We start from the raw sequence: 23390 nt of genomic DNA on the forward strand, positions 1-23390 counted from the left end.
CCTCTTTGTTTGTTCGATATTCTGCACCATGTTTAAGTACCTGCAGGATGTCTAAATTGGACGTTTTCAAAAGTGAATTAAACTATCTTGTGAAAAGTGTACCTCTATGTAAAGAAAATTCATAACATTTATATTTATTTCATAGATTTGATATCTATATACTACCTAGTTCAAAACAGCCCTGTGAGAAATTCAAAATGAAGTTCATAAAAAGTAAAAATGTAATTGAATTCAAATTCATGGAGAAGTTCAGACTATTTCATCCAGAAAGACCTCTGGTTAGCTAGCTCATTTAAAACATGTAAACTTTTTTGACCCTGCCTCTTAAGAGAATCGGAATCGAGAATCGTTAGGAACCGGAATCGAAACAAGGAATCGGAATCGGAACCGGAATCGTTCAAATTCAAACGATGCCCAACCCTAATGGATCGTCACTTAATTTAAACAATGTCTATATTCTTTAATTAGATTGGTTAAACTGCCACCCGGCCAAATTTAATTAAAATATGCCAACCATGCTATCTATCTATAACTGACTGTCACTTCCAGGACTGGACCGATGGGGGAAAAAACGCGTGCTGTGGTTTATCTTGATTATGATTGGGGGTCATTTGGCCAAAGATTTTTGTCATTGTGAAGATAGCAAACTTGTTTCTCGCTCATTATACTGTCGGTTATTATACAGTCTATGGTTGGTTGGTCGGTCGGTCCCCCCCCTAAAAAAAACTTTTCGGATCTACACGATTCATGTTAATGACCTATTTTGAGTTAAAAACTGTGAATTTCGCCGTAAGGTGACTAGATTGCAGGTATGGCCTTAATATAGTGCACTTCAGCATAGAGAAACAGAATGCATCATGGATCTATGCAGGCACTCGGTCTGTAACAATACAGGCATTATTATAGACAACTTCATGATGATGACTTTACATTAGACATTTACATTGGTAAGAAATGTTTACATTTAGCAGATACTTTTATCCAAAGCGGCCTTCAAGTGAGGCTGACAACAATTAATTCCAAAAATCACAATTGAAGTAGATAGATACACAAAACTAAAGTGATGGTCAATCCTAGTTCAGAAAAACAGCTGGACCGGGTGTTGGGACTCAGAAATACAAGAAGAAAACATACAGAATGTATTTGTTTTGTTCTCCCATATGAGAGGGCTTTCCAACACCTTCCTAATGTCTATGGTTCAACAACGTGTCCGTGGCTCAACAAAGTGCGTTCTAGAGACTACTAGTGCTAGATCATCACCAATCACAACCAATCTGCTCATGAGATGTTCCCAGAAATGCAGAGCAAAGAGTGGGAGACAGAGACTAACCGGGTCCGTCACCTTTGACCCGACCGGCCTGGGCTTCAGCTTGGTCCCCGTCTTCCCCGGCCCGTGGGCGATGCCCCGTGGGGCTGCAGCCTTGGAGCGCAGGCCCTGCTTGGAGCGCGGGTCGGCGTACGTGCGCTTCAGACCATGGCGAGACGAGCTTCCTGTGGATACACGTCGGCTTAATCAGAAAAAAAAACGATTTGCACTCGCTGTCCCCAAGACGATGACGGAGAGGCTGCCGGGGGAGCAGCACCGGTAGAGCAAGGCACAAACCAGGAAACACTTTCAATATAAGGATACATAGGGTCGACGACTGAACCCCCTCATGACAGGCAGCAGGGATGACAAGAGCACAACCACCCCCTAGCCCGGCGACACCAACAGTGCTAGTTGTGAGCTTTGGGCTCATAGAGCGTGAGACTCTGTACCTGGGGACCCGGAGGACCTCCTGTCTGGCCGGTTGCCCCCCGCATGGTGGCCCGGGCTGGGGCTGTTGGACTGGGAGCGGCGGCGGTGGTGGTGGTCGTAATGGAAGTTATCACCTTGGAGAGCAGACGCAGGACAGGGATCAGAAAGGGCTGTTCATTCAAGTGGATTCAAAAGTCCCTATGCACATATTCAAACCTTCTGATAATATGGCAAATTATATCAAACTAGAAAATGCATTTCCTGCAGTAAATGCGGTCAGTGCTGTAGTACAAAGTGAGGTTGAAAATATTTTTTAATCAATTGCTTTAAAATTGATTAAAATTTGAAGCGCGCGTGCGCGCGTGCGCGCGTGCGTGCGTGCGTGCGTGCGTGCGTGCGAATAGTGAGCCGGTGCGGGAATCTTAAAGCCCCGTTCACACGAAGCCGATTTCATGGCAAAACCGCAAAGGTCTTGTACGGTTCGGCCTTCCGTACACACGAAGCGAATCCGCGAATCCGCTGACCGAAACCGCAAATTTCTGAAACCACCCTCAGAGGTGGTTTCAAATCTACCCGGTTTCGTTTTGGATTCGTGTGTACGCCTGAAACCGCAAACCATGACGTCATCGCCCCACCCCTCGACCTCCTAGCCAATGGCTCTTAAGCCCGCGGAGTCTCAGAAATCACATGCGAGCATGCGCATAAGGGCAGCCTTTATGCGCATGCTCACCTCTTCTTCTTATTTAATTTCTTCTGGATTTCTGTACCAGAAGCAGCGCCCCTTATGGGCCTGGAATGTGTACTACAGCGTTTCTACAGATCTACCCGGTTTCGCTTGGCTTCGTCTTTACGGAGATACTTCGAAACCGGATAGATCGAAACCCTAACGGTTTCGCCCGTTTCGGCTTCGTGTGAACGGGGCCTAAAAGAGGCCCAATAGAGCGGGAAAACTCGCCCAATCAGGCAACACTGCCTGAACGTCCTCCAAAATTAGCCCAATCCGACGGGAAAAAATGCCCAATCTGGCAACACTGCTGAACGTCCTCACGCTCCAGCGTCAACGTTAATCAATGAGACCAACTAAAAACAAAACCGGTATGAAACTAAAACTGTGATTCTGAAGAAAGTATAAATGATATAAAAATTACGTTGGGATATAATTGAAGACAGATTTGTTAAATGGTTTGAATGAAGATAAACGGTTTTAAAATGATTTAGTAAGGTCGTAATCATTTAAAGTAATGGGATACCATTAACATCGAATACCATGTTAAAAAATAAAAAATTGGAATGGAGTCTCTAGGTGAAAAATGTAGGAAGGAGATAGGTCCCAAAGAAAGAAAGAAAGAAAGAAAGAAAGAAAGAAAGAAACCTAAGAAGAACAATAGTTGAGCGCTGCATGCAGCACTCACCTAATATATAATATAAATTCTAATACTAAAGTCTCAAACTGAACCATACAATATAACCAATGGCATTTCTGAACACCAAAAGTCCCTCAAATATATAATAATCCACTTGTTTGTACAAAGATAATATCTCTGAATGCTCATGGTAAACAAGAGATCAAGATGATGGGTGTCTTTACAACAGGTGTTTTCCTACCTGAGTGGCGCTGATGGCTGTGGGGGCGGGGGGCAGGGTAGGGCTTGGCGTGGGGACGGTGGCGAAGGGGCCCCGGTCTGTGTTTACTGGGGGACGGGCTGGGGGACCAGGAGAGGGAGCGGGAGCTGGTGTGGCCTCTGGCCGGCCATGGGCTCCGACTTCCATCGTGGTCCTTCCTGAAACCATATCAGGGATCAAGGATTACAGTAGACAAGGTGAAAGGACAAAGATAAAACAAAACATGTCCTTTCAAAATACTAAAAACATAGGGGAACTGACCGTGGTCTTTCAGGTTTCAAATCAGGGTACCTAGAGATAAACACACCCGTTAGACAAGGTGGAGTTAAGCTGGTAAGGAAATATAAGATCAGATTTAAATTGACAACAAGAACTGTAAGTGGCTAGTTGTTACAGCTTCTGTAAATGCAGCAACTGCCGCAAACTGAAATAAATGTGCACCTAACTAAATTAAACCTTGTCAACATCCGTTCTAACAAATTGAAACATTTAAAAAATGCAATGGGAAAAAACGATGACATAAACCAATGTCCTTTCAAATGTACTTTTTTCCAAATAGCTATTGATCGCAAATGTCTGGAGCACTGAAGTCCCGTGGAAGCAGCCATGTGATAACGGCATAATGGCGGTTCAGCATGGGTTAGAGCTGCCCCTGCATTCAAAGTGGTCTTTCATTTCATGGATTCCTGCTTAACTCTAGTTTAAATATGGAACACATTTGGTTGATTTCTGCTCATTCACTTTCTATATTCTTTATTATTAATAATGGTAATAAAAATGAGTACAATGGTTGGTCTGTAAAAGCAGACGGAAACTGCACTGATATTTGCCAGACTTTTTGGTAGTGGTTTGGTGTTGATCCCTCAAAAACTGTATGAGGAGATACTTACGGAAAATGAGGCGGAAGAATACTAAAAAGGTTCCGACAGAGAATAGAAATAGTGTTGCTTTCTTAGCAACCTTAATATAAAAGATCAAGACTGAATAACAATAGTGTTGCTTGCTTTGCAACCAAACTAATAACATCCCATTTTACAGATAGAGTTCCCAAAGACAATCTGAAAGTCTCAGTGGCTGGCAAACGCAAAGACCATCAGCAAACAAATGCCAAAACAACATTTCTGTTTCGAGTTCCAGATTTTTCTTTGCCAAGGACATTCAGTTTACAGCCTGATGCGGACATAGAAAAAGCCTCACTTGTTGCGAAGGTCTCTACAGGCGGCGGTGTGGTTCACTGTATTGACATGGTCTGTCCAATCCTGCAGTGAAGAGAGAGCACAATACTGTTAGGACACAAAGATATAAACCCCAACCAAGAGAAGAGATGGCCATACTGCCATACCTAACAAAAATGCATTCTTCCCAGGAGAGGTAGCTTGCATCACATGATATCTGAATCGCGTGACATTCAATTCGATTTTTTTACTTTATTCCTTGAAGATTTGGTCCCGATTTACCTCATACCAGAAACAGAATGCCATTCATGTAAAGTGCAGTACAGTGCTTCCAGTCTGAATTGTGCTTCTTATGGATATACAATATTATGGCTATACAACTGTGCTTCCAGCACAACAGAAGCCTATTATGTTACACAGAAAGGCAATCTTCCGAACATCTTGGAGTTTGCCATGTACGTTGGTTTAAAGGAGCAGTTAGAAATAGTTTCTATGCTTGGAAAACATGAAAATTAGGGAGACTGGATGAAATCAATAGGATCTGTACGTTGCAGATCGCTGACCACATGACTCTGGGGAATATACAACTGTGGCAGTAAAAAATAAAAAATAAAAATAAATCTTTAAGAAGAGGTGTGCCTATTTTACTGCATCGCCTGATATTTCAAATACAGCAACATGTATCAAATAAAAGACGCACGACTTTAATATTCAGAATGATTTAAATCCATAGCCAGGTGTGAAAGTATGTATTGATGTTGAAACAGGTGTAACCAGTAGTTTGTGTCAACCTCATATCATAGCCATATACACATTCTCAAATGACCAATGACCAGGCAATATGGCAGTGTACTCGCAAACAGACAATACAGCGAATTATTTCAGTGGTCATGATGATTCAGTGTTCATGACTTTCCTAAACATCATACATATCTTGGATATAGGTCACATTTGCCTCCATTTCTCTGCATTATGTAGATACTGCTTACCTATGATATTGTCATTTGTGTTGACTACATAAGCAAATCTATAGCAAGCAAAGCAAGCTGAAGATAAACTCCCAATTGTTGTCATAGGTATGCAAGCAATTTGGAGAAGCCAGCCGGAGTAAGCTAGATTTTGTAGCTAACCTAGCAATAGGTCTGCCTAGCCTTGCGCTAGACGCCTTGTGCAATGAGGGCACAGGCCAGTTGGGCCTAGGTCAGCGGTGAGGTAGGGAAACAGACAGCTAAGCCATTCAATCATTCCAGTCGGGGAGAATGAAATGATTGGATGGGTTTTTAAAAGGCCTGCAACAGCCAGTTACTGGAACAATTGTTTCCGAGTATTTTAATTACTGATAGCCGTCAGGTTAGATGTAAAAAAAAAAAAAGTTGTTTAAAATGAATTCCAACACTACCTTTGAGTAAGCCCATCTAAAGTAGGCCGTAACTGTCTCAGAATACCACTTTATACCTCAAGAGGCGATTGCTGGCACTCAAGCGTGGAGCCTGCTCCGCAGCCCAACTTGAGGGGAAGAGGCTGTGCTGCCCACAGGGCGTATCATCTCAGCTCTCACAATAGGGTTGGCTACCAAAACCTTCTGTTTATATGCTGCCCGCTATTTTGTGGAGGTTGGCCAAACCATTACACAATGCATCTTAAGGCATAGCGCCTGGTTTATCTATAGCGCCTTTGAATTACCAAGAAAACTTTTCCTTTGTTCCCTGGATAAAGCATTCGGGGGCATATTTTGTAATTGAAATACTAGTCTTTGAGCCAAAACCACAAAACGCATCTAAAGTAATAAACCAGGAGCTGTAAAAACTAGAGGTTTGCTTTCCAAAGAGACAAGAACATAAACATTAGCAACATTTTAAATAGCCGCGTTATTTTAAGCCCCACGGTGCCACAAATAGACGAGGATTCCACCTGTGTGGGTTAATTGGACCAATTGACTGACCTTGATCTTAAAACATCAAATGCTCAGTCCCTGGGAAAAGACAGATTCTCTCTTTGTATAGGAGGAATAAAATTCCAAGTGAAAAAAAAAAGGCTGTTGTTGAAAGAAAATATTGAGGGGGAAATATCGATGTACAAAAGACAAAAACATTGGTGCTTTTTAAGCACATCTAGTCACTGAAGCAGTACCCGTTACATAAGAATTCAATTCCAATAGCTTCGTTAGCGGAGTAACAACACAACTCCTGCCACAATGATGGTGGTGGCGAAAGTGCATCATCAATTTGATCATCTACAAAAAAAGCCTTGCCAGTGATGCAAATGGGAAGTTATGTCTGGCCATATACTATACTGGTGAACTTTAGATAAAAAACCATACCATTGGATTAAAGAAGAACAAATAAATTATTATATTTGGTGCTTTTGGGAAAAAAAGCCTTCATAGTCAAAATAATCAATCGGCCCCTACAGAGCCCAGGTGGACATTGAGATGATGTCATGGTGGCACTTACCTCGGCCCGATCACACTGTGCGTTGCACAGGGAACAGGTATGAGGATAGACCTTTGGTGGCTCTGCTGAGAAATCACATATCATGGTGGGAGCCGGTAATCTCTTGGTGCTGCTGCTCTGTGGTTTGGACGAGGATGCAGAGGAGGAGGGTTGTCTGGACGACAGCTTCTCGCTGATGGTTTCAGACGTCGGCCTCGGTTCGGCTCCGTCCCGCCGGTAATCACGATCCGGACGGAGATATTTGGATGCAAACTCTCTCGCGGGGGACCTTTTGGCCTTGCGGTTCTCGCTGCTTGGACGGCGGTAGTCCAGATCTCCGTGCTTGTTTGACTCGGCTGCAGGTTCCAAACGCACGTGACGCCGCTCATGCGTTTCTGATTTGTGTTTGGTCGTGGCGGGCTGCGGCGGTGGTGGCGCAGAGTAAACCATCTTCACAGTTCTCTCGTTGGACAACTGCTCACGCTTGAAGGTTTCTCTGCCACCGCCCTCTTCAGTCGCACGACTCGCATGGCCATAGTCAATGACCTGGCCCGCTGTCTGGGTCACCCTGAGGAGGCTGGAGACGCTGGCGGATGCTGAGTGTCCCATCCTCACGGGCGAGGAGCGGGAGGCTGGCGGCGGCATGCCTTGAGTGCTGCGTGACTTGTTGATTTGGATGTCCCGGAGAATGAATGGTAAAGTGTCCGGGGTCAGCTGATCATCGGGATAGTGACTCAGCACCTCAAGGTCCTCATTGGACAGTCCAAAGCTAGCCAGGATGCTTCCTGCACTCTCTGGGGTGTATAACCCCTGCATGTCCAGACCACCACCTCCACCTCTTCCACCATTGCCTCCACTCTGAGAGCCTGGTGCCTGAGGAGAGGGAGAACCAGAGGCACTCCAGCTCTGCATGTTCTGGGGCTGCTGCCCCCCAGGGAGCTGGTGTCTCTGCTGCTGCTGTGCACCAGGAAGCTGGTGTCTCTGAGCTTGGTGGGTGGAAGCAGTTGACGAACCGGAAAACAGTTTACTGGGTGGTGGGTATCTTGACCAGTCCACCGCTTGCTGGTGGCCTGGCTGATTATCAGGGGGGAACCCCACTGGGCTGTTGGTGTAGCCACTGGGCTCAGATGAACCCTGGTTTTGGTGTGGGTTTGGTTGGTTCATATGGTCCATGAGACGGTGGTCCATGTCCCTTGAGCCCCTGATGGCTAGGGCTGACTCCAGCTCATCGGGCAGCTGTGTCGGAGGAGGAAACTGAAAACCCAACACCTGGGACAGAATATCAGTGGCCGAGCGACCCTGCTGCTGCTGAACGGGTTGTTGTTGAGACGGGCGTGTTGGTCTGTTAGTAAAAGCTTGCGGCGGCCCTTGTTGCTGGGACTGATGGTGATACATGGCTCTTGACTGATACTGCAGAGAGTTTGTGTAGTTTGTGTTTCCGGATGATGCGTTTAGCCCGACACCAGACAGTTGTGGTATATTAATTATACGATTAAGGAGGGCTGGGTGAGGCGGTTGTGTTGATAACTTGTTGCCGAGATGACACTGGTTGGCAGATGTTATTGTCGCAAGAACCTTGAGCTGATTCAAAGTAATTTGGGCCTGAGCCTCTATTTGAGCCAATCGGAGGGCTGTGACCAAGGCAGCACTGGCAACAGGTCCATAAAGTAAATGGGTCCGTCTGTTTATGCTGTCAGCACCAACGTTTCCACTCCGGAACGACCGGAGGGAAGGAACGAACTCCGAACGACTGTCTGTGAGCACGGCAAGGCTGGGAGGTGGAGAGCAGAAATAGAATGTTATAGAAAACCTATTTACATTACAAAATACTTCTAGGCGTCGCTCCTTTTTCCAGACAAAGATTTAGGATGATCTTCCAGAAGTCTGATGTCCAACACATTTTTCTTTCAAGATGGGGAAAGCAAAGGTATGTTATGCAACACTTGTGAATCACTGAGAAGCATTTACAATTCCCCTCAGCCAAGTTTGGTTTTGCTTTAAATGCTATGCTTCCAAGGCACAAACTTGTTAGATTACCAGCAAAAAGCCCAAATATTTTCTAATCAACCACGCAACTTGTTAAATAGAATTCAATGATTTAAATGCAAATCATCATTAAATGCATATCATGTAAAGTTTTACACACGCATCAAGATGGAACCAAACCTCCCACTCACCATCCATAGAACAGATTCAGAGCTAAAAAATAATAATATTTTGGTTTTGTCGACAGCCAATCAGCCTGTATAACTGCTGGTAAACTTGAATAAATTCCAGAAAGGAAAGGCCACACAATTGAAACAAATTATGTGGTTGGCTCAACATATGGAGAACTGGGTTGATAATCTTAGAAAGCAGCATGCAGAACTACGAGCGCTAGGAAGACGTATACATAAAACAATAAACAATGTCAAATTCATTTAAATAATTATCCCGAAAATTGCCTTTTAATGCTTCTGTACCAGGTGGAAACGTATTGAAAAGGTTTGCCCGGAGAGAGGTTTGTCATGCAAAAGGGTTGAGGTTGTTAGAGAATGCTACTCTAACCCTGATAACATGAGAGATAGGGTGAAGTGAAGATAGAGGCATGCTGCGGTTACACACTTGGTGTTTAAGTTAAGCTACAGTCGAGATATTTACAAATTAAAACCCTTGAATGGGCATCTGGGTTATAAACCATCAGGCCTGCGTGTAGCTAACCTGCTGCTGGTGTTATTGGCATATTGAAACACACTAGCTAAACATCTGAATCGACCCGTTCAAACGTCTGCTGTAAACCCAGAGGCGGTCTGAATGCAGCAACATTAAATATGATGCTAGCATAGCAGCTAGCTCGTTTCAGAGTACGCCATTTTACTGTCACGGGGCGTTGCGCGGACACAACATACACATAATCTACTTAATGTCAACGTTTGGTCTATTTTAGGGTTTCAGAAAACTACCTTTCATCTAGTATCTTCGACGGGTCTCTTTATTATCATCACGAAATAAGGTTCCCCTCAGAAGGCCTGCAAGCAGGCGGCGATCCTGTTGAGTCTAGCGACGGCGATTCAAGGCTGATGAGTCGAGTTGGAGCGCCGGAAACACAGACCACGCTAAGAGATAAACGAGACCGAGTAATCGTTCTTCACTGGCCTAAGCCTACCCTATGACCTGAAATAGCCTTATTCAAATAGATAAATAAGGGATAATATAAATTATTATATATGATATTAAATGATATATATATATATATATGTATGTATATTGAGAAAGACAGTAATAAAAGACCTTTGGTAAGATGGTTATAAGAAGAGAGACTCGCAGTGAATTAAACCCGGTCCACTTGACATCGGGTAGGTGCATGACAATGGATGACCAGGATTTTATTTGTTTCAACCACTGAACTTTAGAACAAAACTCTTGCTCAGCCAAGATTCGAAATACTATGAAATAAGTCAGACGAGAGACCCGCAGTGAATTCAACCCGGTCCACTTGACATCGAGTATTCTTCGTTTGCAACTGACGTCACAGCTAATTAAAATACGTAACCACACCGGAAGTCGGCCATCTTGGTAGGAAAGCAATCACAATTTTTGTGTTCGAAACCGCATACTTGCTTACTACGCTTACTAACTATGACGTCAAATTGAGTAAGCATAAGCGAGTTTTAGGTAAGCGAGTATGATCCGAATGTCTTCTACTTCCGGAAAGATTTTGTGTAAGCATCGCTAGCTTACTAGACGTACTCAACTGCCCCAGAATGCACTGCGTCTATTCAAAAGAACAGTGGAAGCAATGGCGCTAAACGGGGAGCCGCAGCAGCAGAGCCCACAGCCATACCGATGTAATTGTTTAATAATTGTTTTTAACACATCACCGCAAATCCTTAGGTTGAAGATGTACTGTGACGTTGAATTTGACGTTTATATACGTTTATATATTTATTTATAATATTTATTAACGGCGCCCGGCCGGTAGGTTATTGACACGTCATTTGATTCACGTCATCTGAGGTGGTTAAAGGGACACTGTGTAATATTTTAAGTCATTTATTACATCAAATCAACATATTCATTCATAAATAAGTCCTCATTGGTGTAAAATTATCGCTGCCAAAAATCTCACTTATCCTCCTGAGCGAAGAATAATTAATATGTAGTTACATAGGACGGGTAAGCTTCATGGAGGCTTCCATGTTCTTCCGGTCTATGAACTGCCAAACGCGTTTTCTTGCTCGAAGAGTAATTACTCATACATCATTAGCTTACACTAATGATTCAATGCAGTTTGAAATTTGTTCGAAATAACGAACCTCATTATCACTCGAATGACTCAATGAGGTAGTATTGGATGTCATGACACAGCTTCTTGGCACATACTGCCCACCGTAGTTTTTGAACAAGCGAGCACTATTAGTTTGAATGCAATATACAATTGTACCACTAGATGGGAGTAAGTTTTACACAGTGTCCCTTTAAGTAAGGACGGTCTTCTGAACGTCGATTACTCAAATGGATTACTCAGTCATTATTTAAGGATTCGAGAATTAAGCCAAATATTTAGTAGGTAGTAAGCAGTAAGCAAGTAGGTGGTTTCGAACACACCCATATTGCGCCCGCTACTATGGAAGCATATATGTAGCAAAATTCAAATGGCAATGCAATTTGGAATTACATTATGCATTTGACAATTCATTATGCAATTTTATAATGTAATTTGTCAATACGTTATTCAAAGTGTATTTTAACATGCGAAGTGACAATGCAATCCTCAATTAAATTTGCAAAAGTTATAACAATACAAATAGAATAACATTTTGTCAAATTCTTTGAGTTCCTTTATACAAATTGAAAAGCTATAGTGTCCCCGTGATTGCAATCCACTTCGCCACGCTCCGTGTGTTGCAATATTCAAAAGACATTTCAATCCGCAAAACGAACGCTTTGCAAAAGATTTGGCAAAACGGAATCCAAAACGGAATCCAAAGAGGAATCCAAAGAGGAATCCAAAAAGTCAATATGCAAAGTGGCAAACGTATCAGCCAATCAGCGTCTGGGCGGGAACTACGTCACTTGCTCGTAATTTCCTTGTTCACTTCTAGTTCGTATGTGTCAGGTCCATGGTCACCATTCCAATGGAGATTATTGATACGCTCCGAAGTTTGGCCGATGATGTGGAGAACAATCTTGTTGAAGACAAAGATGCAGTAGATAGAGTGCGTGTTCTGGGAGATAGGATAGACGACTTATCCTCACTGGTACGTTTTGACGCCAGTGTGGTAAACACAAAGATTTCCCAAGTGCTACAGGCACTGGGTGCGAAACATAGGGTCGGGAGACCCACCGTCTCCACCCACTCCTCACCTACAAAGCTCTCGACAACCTAGCCCCCAGTTACCTCTGCGACCTCCTCCAAGAATACACTCCCTCCCGCTCCCTCCGCACAACCTCTGCTGGACTACTATGTATCCCAACATCACGACTCATTACGAATGGGTGCCCGGTCTTTCAGCTGTTCAGCACCCAGGCTCTGGAACTCCCTCCCCCCACACATAAAACAGTCAGACACCATTACAACCTTCAAGTCACAACTCACCTGTTCAAACTCGCACACAACGTCTAACTGATCACTGTCTTGATTGTTTGTTTGTTTTGTCTTGTTTTTGTTTTATTTATTTATTTATTTATTATTATTATTTTTCCACAATGTCTTGTTTTAAACGATTTATGATAACTTTATGCTCTGTAAGGTGACCTTGGGTGTCTTGAAAGGCGCCCTTTAAATTAAATTATTATTATTTTTATTACCGTAGAGATGCCCTTGGAGACAATAGAAAGTGACGTAGTTCCCGCCCAGACGCTGATTGGCTGATACGTTTGCCTTGCATATTGACTTTTTGGATTCCTCTTTGGATTCCGTTTTGGATTCCGCTTTGGATTCCGTTTTGGATTCCGTTTTGGATTCCGTTTTGCGGATTGAAATGTCATTTGAATATCGCAACACACGGAGCGTGGCGAAGTGGATTGCAATCACGGGGACGCTATAGCTTTTCAATTTGAATAAAGGAACTCAAAGAATTTGACAAAATGTTATTGTATTTTTATTGTTATAACTTTTGCAAATTTAATTGAGGATTGCATTGTCACTTTGCATATTAAAATACACTTTGAATAACGTATTTACAAATTACATTATGAAATTGCATAATGCATTGTCAATTGCATAACGTAATTACTTATTGAATTGCAAATTGCAAATTGCATTGCCATTTGAATATTGCTACATATATGCTTCCATACGCTACACTTGTTTCAGTCACATGAGTGGAGGTCATTCAATCGCAAAGCGCGTATCTAACCTCAATTGTTTCGCTATTATATTATTTTGTTTGGCTAATAATGCCTACCAGTTGTGCTGTGCACGGTTGTGTGAATAATTTCATACGGGAGAATGAGAATTGCAGTTTTTTAAGGATTCCAAAAGTGATCACAACTCAAGGTGAGCGGACGCGTGAGTTGACCGAGGAGCGACTTGGATTTCGAACATCCACCGGGGCGACATGGCACATATAAATCTCGCCAACACTCGTATTTTTGGTAATCACTTCATAACTGGTAAGTTTTGGGGCTCAATCAATTTGTGAGAGAGTTTTTGCGCCTGCAGTTCTAAGTTTGTTTTTACCAGGAAACCCTTAACCCGTAATCTGCGCTCGGTAAAAGGGCCTGATCCTCGCTACTTTTTCAGCTTGTAGGGATCGAAACCCAGCAGGTTAACCTTCTGCTGGTATCTTCCCCTGGCGGGACCGCTTAAATTTGAGAAATATTCCGACCTTTGTATCGCACACAGCAAAAACCACAGTGTACATTGTACTCTATGGGTGTACATTTAACACTCACTTCGGGGTATATATAGGTCCAAGAGTTCAGTGTTCGCTGAACACTGTTAGAAGAGCAAAATATGTACTCCAAATTTAGAGTTACATTTGAACACTTTGAGAGTGCAAATGTACTCTATTAGTGGTACTTTTGGGCACTCATTCAGTGCTTCCTTACACCTGCAGTGTAAACCTAGAACCCCAGAGAGAGAAAATATGTACTCCAAGTCAGTGCTTTGTAGCACTTCGCAGAGCTGATTATTTAATACTTCTAGAGTGAGAATGTACTCTGACTGGTGTACAACCAACACCTTTGAGGTGAATTATCAACACTTCATGAATGAATAGTCTACACATTAGATTCTTGCTGCTGTTGTTGTTACAGTGCATACATATATAATATAGTTAACATTATAGTTAAACTTTAATTATTTTTTATCAAGAACCATATTTAGTTTTACATTTATATGATGTAACAAACAACTTGAAAATAAATAAATAAATGTGTACCCGTCAACCAATTAAAGGGGAATTCCGGTGTAAAACGGATTTGGGATATGTTTTGTATGATAATGAGTTGAAACGTTCGTTTTGGAGCACAAAAAAACGCATATAGACGCTTTCTTCAGTTGGCTGTTTTTAGCCGATTCTATCAAAACGCTATAAACTTGGAACAATGGGGCAGTGGTTATGGTAAAAACTAAATCGCTATTTTAAACCATTTAAAAGGCTAGAAGTAGCCCGACACTTCTTTGGTAGTTCAAAAAGGGTATTAACATATAAAACGAGGCATTGAGAACTTTGTAAGTGTACAGATTGTTTATTAAAAAGTACATTTTATACACACAATACCATCAGTAGATCACCCGTCGACACCATTTTGTTTTCAAGACTCGATAAGTAGATTGGCCAACACAGAGATTGTGACATCCATCAGCAACACACAAGCTCTGGCGGCATGCCATGGGACCTTTAAAAATAAAATAAAAATTATCAGGATACAATTACCCTGTGAAACTTCACTACACGATCCACAGCTTCCTGGATACTGATTTTGACAGCTCCCTTGTTTCCACTTGGAGGTGGTGGCAGGAGGTAGACCAGCAGGAGAAGTGAGGCCATGTCACTATCCCAACCTGAAAAGGGAGAGCACATACTTTGAGCATGAAATACACCTGATGAAAGCACATGACACAACATAAAAGGTTCAAAAAGTTATTGTCAATAAATAGTCAGCATCTAAAAAGGTGGCCAAATACAAACAGGTTTTTATCATAGGACCCTTTTAAAAAAAAAAAAAGGGTCATATGTTCCCCAGTCTCATACAAAGAGGGGAACATAGGACCCGGGGAACATAGGACCCGGGGAACATAGGACCCGGGGAACATAGGACCCGGGGAACATAGGACCCGGGGAACATAGGACCCGGGGAACATAGACACGCTCCCACTAAATTAAAGCCACGTGCCTCGTTAGCATTAGCTAAAAATGTTAACGAGGCGTTAGCTAAATTGAAGACATGTGCCTCATTAGCATTGGCCATTAAGTTTGACGTTAGCTAAAATCGTTAGCATTTATAAGTTGGTTATCAGATCTAAAAGACGAAGAAATGCTGAATATTCTGCATTCAGGGTTTCTGCAGGTTTGAACAAGTTAAATTTAAGCCTCTGATACCTTCTTAAGACCCATTATGAATACAATTTCTGACCTATATGAAGGACATACGCACAACTAACTATGAAACATAGAAACCCTGTGCATTATTCACTTGGTACTTTTCTTACCTGTTTACATTCCCATGAAGTTCAAAAATGTCTTCGCTCACTCGGAGCAATTCCTTGGCGATATTGATTCGATCCTCTCTAGTCAACCGTCTCTGCCGAAACAGTTAGCTGCGTAGTGTGGAAGAGGACAAACGGTCACATGTCTCTAGATTCAACCAATGAGAAGGCGCAGCGAGCCAATGACGAATCGAAACCTAAACCGACGTGCCGCCGGGATAGTTGGACACTCAACCGTTGTACACTCAGGGAGTCCATCATCCTAAAATAAACACTTAAATTACTCTACACCAGCATTATACTTAGAGACAACACCCAAGAGTGTTTCTGGTACACCCCAAAAAATGTACTTAGTGCCTATTCAACACCAAAGTGTATAAAATCTACTCTGGTCATGAATACTCCGTGATTTTAACACTTTGCGATTTGCTGTGCACTATTGTGTTTTCCTACCAAGATGGCCGCCGTCGTGACGTAAGCACTTTTTACGTCATTTTGATGACGTGGTTGCAAACGAAGAATAGGGCTGCAGTGCACACTATATCTAATTTTTATCGCGCTGACGATATTGGCGTCCCACGATGACACGTTGTGTTCTCGCGATATTTTCACGATATTTTTTTTAAATAATTAATCTGCAAAAAAAAGAAAACCAAAAAAGAAACGAGCCCCGCCCATGCAGTATACGCTCTACCTCCGCTGCAAGCAAACCAAGCGCTCCCTGTACACCTGTCTGCGACTGCGTGAGTCCATCCTGCACACAGCGGCGTGAAGCCTGAAAAAGGGAGGGGGGGGGGGGGGGGCATGGCCACGCATTTCTACCACTAGGGGTGGTAGAAATTTGAAAGATTTTTTTTTCAATGAATAATCGTGGTAAATAATCTTGATATCTATATTGATCAAAATAATCATGATAATCATTTTGGCAATATCTGTGAAGCCCCGTGCATGACAGTGGTACTGGTACCGTAAAACTTAAATTGCCCGGGCTTTTATTTGTTTCATCACTGAACTTTCGAACAAAACTCTTGCTCAGCAAAGATGGGAAATACTATCAAATGTATTATTTGAACCAGTACAAATATTACCGTACAATACGTTATGTACAATATGTTTATCAGGCAATCGATAACACCTGCATGCACACACACGGAGTGGTAAATGGGATAGTTGGAAGAATTCCCTGTGGGTCGTTGATTACTGCGGGATAACAATATTGCGTTTATAAAAGTTCCTTGCAGCGCCGTCTGGCGGCCTGATCTGTGCAACCGTAACCTCTCACTCACTCAACACATACAATCTGACAATGTCGCAACCAATTCGATTTAGTCTAGATCAGAGTAAAGGCCGATATATGCTCTGTTTTAGACGTAAAGCGTAAGCACGTAAGATACATAACCCCCCCTTGCGCGGTAAAATATCCCCCCTTATGTGCTTAAGTGCGTCGCCCAGAATTCCTGACTATGCGACTAAAACACTACGGCCCTACGCAGCTCGCAAAGACTGTGATTGGCCAGCTAACCACATCCTTTCAGGAGTCTCACATTTCCGTTTTACAGCATAATAGCGCCATTTTTAAAAGGCCGTGACAGAAGCGAATGAAGAATTTTGAAGAAGGAGAAGAAGAAAACACAAGAACGAATTATGATAATTATAAATATAAACAAGCCAGCGATTTCCACTTCCACGCCCACAGATTCGTTCGTTGCTCCCCCTACTGTTCTGGCGGAGAATCCCCTTGCAACACGCGCAATCCTTAAGGAACCTTAAAGGAACCGTAAATCAAAACTTGTCTAAAACAAGTCCCTTGTGTAAATTACGTGCTTACGTCTCTGCGTCTAAAACGACCCTAAATCGGCCTTAACTGAGCGCCCCCTCCCAAGTGGTACAGCCCAGTGATACAGCCCCTGATGACAACATTGAACTCTCGTGCAGGCTCGAACAGAGTGACACACAAACACGCACAGACACACACACACACACACACACACACACACACACACACACACACACACACACACACACACACACACACACACACACACACACACACACACACTTTTAAGTTTTTCACCCGCTCCGATTCAAGCTTGTTCCACGCTTTAAGCACCCAGGCTACTAGTATGCGGCAAGCTGGGCTCTCACTGTGCGTTCACACCAAATGCAACGGGGCGACAGGATCCCATACAAAGTGAACGTATAGACGCGTATCGGGCGAATTTTTCGCGGTAGAGAAAACGGCGACAAGTTTTGATTTGGCGCGACAAATTCGCAGCCAATGATGACAGCCAATCAGCGTTCAACAGCGTGGCTACTGAGTCAGATGTGTAATGTAACAGCCAATCAGCGTTCAACCGTCAAACTCAGTGCAGTTCAGTCCGGGGTGAACTACAGCATGGAGGAGAAAGTGAATGTTTCCGTTTGCAACTCCCGGAGCTCTATATAATAGTATCGTAATATAATATTTGTATATATAATATCACGGCCAAAAGCTCTGTGCGCCTCCGGATGGCCGTAGCGCGGGGAGCTCTCATAGGGATTGGGCTTCTCGGGGTTTGTTTACCGGAGCTGCTATGTTTCCGGTCTTGTGTGTTCCAACGGTTTATTAGGTACTAGGCCTATCTAATAAATCTCTGTCTATTCAATACTTAATTCACTGCCTCTTCCGTGGTCATTACAATATTATGAATATACTGAGTCTGGTCCTCCGACGTCTCTCCGTCTTCCAAAAGGTAAAGACATGCAATGGTGGTTATCTTGTTGTGGCGCGACAAATTAGACAAAACTTGCACAGCGACAGACTTCGGCGACAACGCGAACGGACGACAAATTTCGCGTTTGGTGTGAACACACAGTCATGTTCCCCCCTGCGGGCTATTCCTTGCCGCATTACCTGCCATCCAGTTGTCATACGATTCATGCAGACTGGCTTTGAACGGCTGATTCCATGGATGTACTTTGCGTGTGCCGGGATTAACGGCCGATGTTGAGAGCTTAAATAAATGGACTATATAAGTAACAATTATTGAAGTTCAACATTTTGTTGTGTAAACCGCAAAATTCTGACGCGTACATTTATGTGCAGATTTAGAATAATTTGTTTCAAAATGTTGCACATTTTATTCTCGATGTATTAGCGCATCATGTCGATATTGCTGTTTAGCGCTGCTCTAGTTTGCACAGATTCAGGAGACCCGCAGTGAATTCAACCCGGTCCACTTAACATCGGGTAGGCGCATGACAGTGTTTATTTGGCTATTTATTTATTGTAGCGCCGGGGTTAATTTAGTTGTTTTGTTATACGATTGCTATTGGTTGATGTGTTCCCATCATGCTTTGCGGTGCGGAAGTTAGGGGAGGAGTTAAAAAGACGTTGAGCTTTGTTGTGGTTACGGGTAGCTTGTTGAGCTTTGTTGGGGTTACGGTGAACTCAGGATTTTTCAGTAAAGTCACTGAAAGAATATAGCACGCCTCTGCTTTTGATATTCGCCACAATATATATATATATATTACTATTGTCTCATTTCGGCTGCTGGTGTAGCCTATGTGATGCACTTTCCTATCCTTAACGTAAACATTAACCTACTCAGTATCCGACGTGAGCCAGACAGGACGATTGGTCTTTCCTTTCCTTCTCAAACTACGTTACAATTGCATGTTCATCAGCCCGAATTTCAAATTTTGTCGGGGGAGAAACGCCAGGGAAAAGCCGGTCTGCATGAATCTTATGACAACTGGATGGCAGGGGAGGAATGGGGACAAGAAATACACAGCAGGGGGGAACATGAGAGCCCCAGCACGCCACATACTAGTACCCTGGGTGCTTAAAGCGTGGAACAAGCTGGAGACGGAGCGGGTGAACAACGCATTAAAAGACGGTGGCGTCACTAGGCTGTTTTATTCGGGGATACAGCCCCGGATATTATTTAATTAGCCCCGAATATATATATATTGTGGTGGTTAACATAATTCACCCACGGAACTATGGGTGGGGGGCGTGTTTAGCACGGACCCTTTTAGCAGACGGAACGACCGTCCTGTTCAGTCCGGTTTGACTTTCCGAATGTACGCTTTATTGTGTTGTGTTCATTAAAACTTAGTGCTGGATACTCCGCCTCCGACTCTCGTCTCTCGGCACTACACTGGTGACCCGGACGTAGGTCTCGCTGAAGCTTCAGGGACCGATACGAACATGGCGAATAATGCTTTTATTAAGTTGCCGGAGTTCTGGGAGTTTTCACCGACGGCGTGGTTCGCGCAGACGGAGGCACAGTTAGCCATCCGTGACGTCACGGACGACACCACACGCTACTACCACTTCGTGTCGGCGCTGGGGAGATCCACTGCGACCCGGACCACGGCAAGTACAGGGACCTCAAAGCCTACCTCTTGAAGACTTTTGGGCTGTCGCAGTCAGAGTGGGCCCAACGGTTGTTGGCTATTCGGGGCCTCGGGGACAGCAAACCCTCTGAGCATATGGAGATGATGCTCAACCTGCTGGGTGCAGAAGAACCTAACTTCCTCTTCATGGAGCTGTTCCTCCAACACATGCCACCACAGGTCCGGACGGCGCTCGCGGGCACGAGGATTACTGAGCCACGTGCGTTGGCGGAGGAAGCCGACCGTTTTTTCCTGGCTGCTCAGAGTTTCGCACCCGAAGTGCTTGCCCCAACACGCAGTGCCTACCCACCGGACAGTGACAGGCTAACCAACAGTGCCCCAGTGACCGCCGATGGTCTTGCCAGCAATGGTATGTGCTATTTTGACGTGCGTTTCGGCGCTAAGTCAAAGAGGTGCTGGTCCCCGTGCAACTTCAAGCCAACGGGAAACGCCAAGGCTTGCGCTCATTAGTGGCCGTGAGTGCAGGCACGTCAACCCGGCTATTGTTAATCAGGGACACTCTCTCCGGCCGCGAGTTTCTTTGCGACACCGGCGCTCAGAGGAGCGTCCTGCCCGCTACGGTGGAGGACACCGCCCCTGGCGTCCACGGTCCACAGTTGAGGTCCGCTAACGACACACCCATCCGCACGTATGGTACAAAGACTGCGGACCTGTGCTTTGGGGGCCAGCGATTCAGGTGGGATTTTGTCACGGCCGACATCTCCTTTCCCCTCCTCGGCGCGGATTTCCTTTGTGTGCACAACCTGCTGGTAGACGTAAAAAACAACCGCCTGGTGGACGCACGGACGTTCTCCTCGTTTGAATGTGCCCGTGGCCGAGCGGCTTACGGCGGGCTCTCCAGCTCCCTCTCAGAGGGGGACGATTATCAACGCCTGCTCAGGGAGTTCCCCGGTATAACCCGACCTACCTCTTTCCGCGGTCACGGCGAAACATGGTGTAGAGCATCATATAAACACCAAGGGCCCACCCGTCTACGCTAGGGCCCGACGACTTAACCCGACAGGCTGAAGGTCGCTAGGTCGGAGTTCGCCAACATGGAGCGCCACTCGGACAGCCCCTGGGCCTCACCACTCCACATCGTTCCCAAGCCAGACGGCGGGTGGCAACCTTGTGGGGATTACCACCGCCTGAACGACGCTACCACGCCCGACCGCTACCCAATCCCGCACATCCAGGACTTCTCAGCACACCTGGCGGGCAAGCGGGTCTTCTCGAAGGTGGACCTGGTGCGCGGTTACCACCAGGTGCCGGTGCATCCCTCAGACATCGCCAAGACAGCGGTGGTGACGCCGTTCGGGTTGTTCGAGTTCCTGCGTATGCCGTTCGGGCTCAAGAATGCAGCTCAGAACCTTCCAGCGGTTAATGGACTCGGCGCTCAGGGAGATGCCCTTCGTTTTTGTTTACTTGGATGATAACAGTTTAAAAACATAACCAGACTGTTTAACACGTCAAATGAATTAACCTCCTATCCTATCCCCAGTCAGATCCATATATATATATATATATATATATATATATATATATATTAGTGCTGTCAGTTTAAAGCGTTATTAGCGGCGTTAACGCAAACCAATTTTAACGGCGTTGATTTTTTTATCGCGCAATTAACGCTCTTTTGGCTTGGCAAACGTTTTAGTTTTTTCACCTGCTGGCAACAACTAGTCACGTCAGAAAAACTACAACACCATGCCGGGTCTAGCTACACCGGAAACAAAACATCAAGCACGCCGCACAAACTTGTTGGGGCAAGCAAGGATACGGAGCGGGTGAAAATCTCCTTATAAGTGTGTCAGTTTGTGTGTCACTCTGTTCGAGCATTCGAGAGAGTTCATTGTTGTCATTAGCTGTTACGTCTTTCTGACCAATCGCAGGTCAAGGCCCACCTGGGATGTACCAATTTGGGAGGGGCCGCTCAGTTACTCCCCCCTAGACAAAATCGACTTGGTTGCGACGTTGACAGTTTGTGGCTGTTGCGGCTGTTGAGTGAGTGAGTGAGAGGTTGCGGGCGCACAGCTCAGGCTGCCGGATGGCGCTGCAAGGTAGGGATGGGCATGATTAATCGACGATTGACTAATTGATCGTTGAATTTCGTCGATTACCTACATTTTTCATCGATTAAACTAATGCAGTGTGCAATTAAACATTTTACCACAAGGGGACATTATTTAAATTTGCGGCTCCTCCCCCGCAATAAACATCCCGCTTTGAACGGTGAACTCTTTACCCCTAGCAGCTATAAAAAGCAAAAAAAAATATCAAAACTACAAAATGACTATTAATTCAGGCTATGTGGAACATGCGCCGACTTTGGCTCAGCCTGGCTCCGCCCTCTTCCGCTACGTAGCTAAGATGGCTGCCGTTGAGTACGAAAAGTGTACATCGCCACACACTTCGCAATTTCACCGTTTTCAGTACAATTATTTTTGCCCCTGATCTGAATCGGAACGCCCTACGTACTCAAACTTAGACGAGTATGGATATTGGAACACGGCGATGTAATCATGAAGCGGACGAGGCAACGGTGAAGTCTGGTGTGGGATCATTATGATTTTAAAAATGACTTCTTGGGGAGCACTATAGGCCTACCACTCAAGGCGAGTTTAGCATCAAAGCAGAAATAAAGAACTTTCTGAGCCCCTGGATTGTGGAAAGTTGTTCCCCCGCCTTGCCAAGTTAGCACGGAGGTATTTGTGCATCATGACAACGTCGGTCCCCTCAGAGCGGGTGTTTTCGGCGGCTGGACTGACGGTCACCAGGCTGCTGTCGCGTCTGACCCCAGGGCATGTCAACATGCCCATCTTTCTGAACAAAAATCCGTAGACTAGTTGGTTAAGTTCTAACATGATTGTTTTTTTGATATTATTATTGTTATTATTTTGGGAAGAAACTAGGGTTGTGTTTATCTTTAGTTATGTTTATGAGCACCGGCTTCCTGCTGCATGCTCCGTTGCTTAGAGCAGAGTAGCGCATAACTATTGAATGGATCTGGTTTTACTGAGTTGTTAATCTAATAATAAATATCCTAATGAGGAAAAAACACTGCATTTGTATTTTAATTTCATTTTGAATATAATAATTTTTAATTTTAATGTAAAATATGAACGATTAATCGACTAATTGATCGTTAATTCTCCCGACGATCGACTAAGACAACTTTATCGAATGCCTATCCCTGCTGCAAGGTACTTTTATGAACGCAATATTATTATCCCGCAGTAATCAGCCTGACAGCCCCGAAACGTTAACGGCCCACCGGGAATTCTCCCGACTCTCCCGATTACCACTCCGCCACCGCGCGCGCGTGCGTGGTAATGTGTTTAGGCCTGTATACGTACGGTAGGAATATTCATACTGGAAATAATAAATGTTATAGTATTTCCCAT

At 44.3% G+C, this 23390-nt stretch overlaps 1 protein-coding gene across 5 annotated transcripts in view; it reads right to left on the minus strand.

The window, feature by feature from the left end:
• Positions 1–23390, minus strand: part of LOC130378531 (zinc finger protein 638-like) — a 51062-nt gene that overhangs the window by 15500 nt on the left and 12172 nt on the right. For 3 of the 5 annotated variants that reach the window (XM_056585270.1, XM_056585263.1, XM_056585285.1), the window contains exons 2-7: positions 6990–8739; positions 4559–4620; positions 3623–3652; positions 3344–3519; positions 1759–1872; positions 1331–1491 (exon numbers count right to left, since the gene is read on the minus strand). In XM_056585270.1, the coding sequence (XP_056441245.1) occupies positions 1331–1491; positions 1759–1872; positions 3344–3519; positions 3623–3652; positions 4559–4620; positions 6990–8739 (2293 nt within the window). Of the gene's footprint in view, positions 1–1330; positions 1492–1758; positions 1873–3343; positions 3520–3622; positions 3653–4558; positions 4621–6989; positions 8740–9910; positions 10177–23390 lie in introns of those variants that run through there. The other 2 variants (XM_056585279.1, XM_056585268.1) reach the window with 2 other exon arrangements.

This window comes from Gadus chalcogrammus, chromosome 3 (assembly GCF_026213295.1).
Source record: "Gadus chalcogrammus isolate NIFS_2021 chromosome 3, NIFS_Gcha_1.0, whole genome shotgun sequence".
NCBI classification, from domain to species: Eukaryota; Metazoa; Chordata; class Actinopteri; order Gadiformes; family Gadidae; genus Gadus; species Gadus chalcogrammus.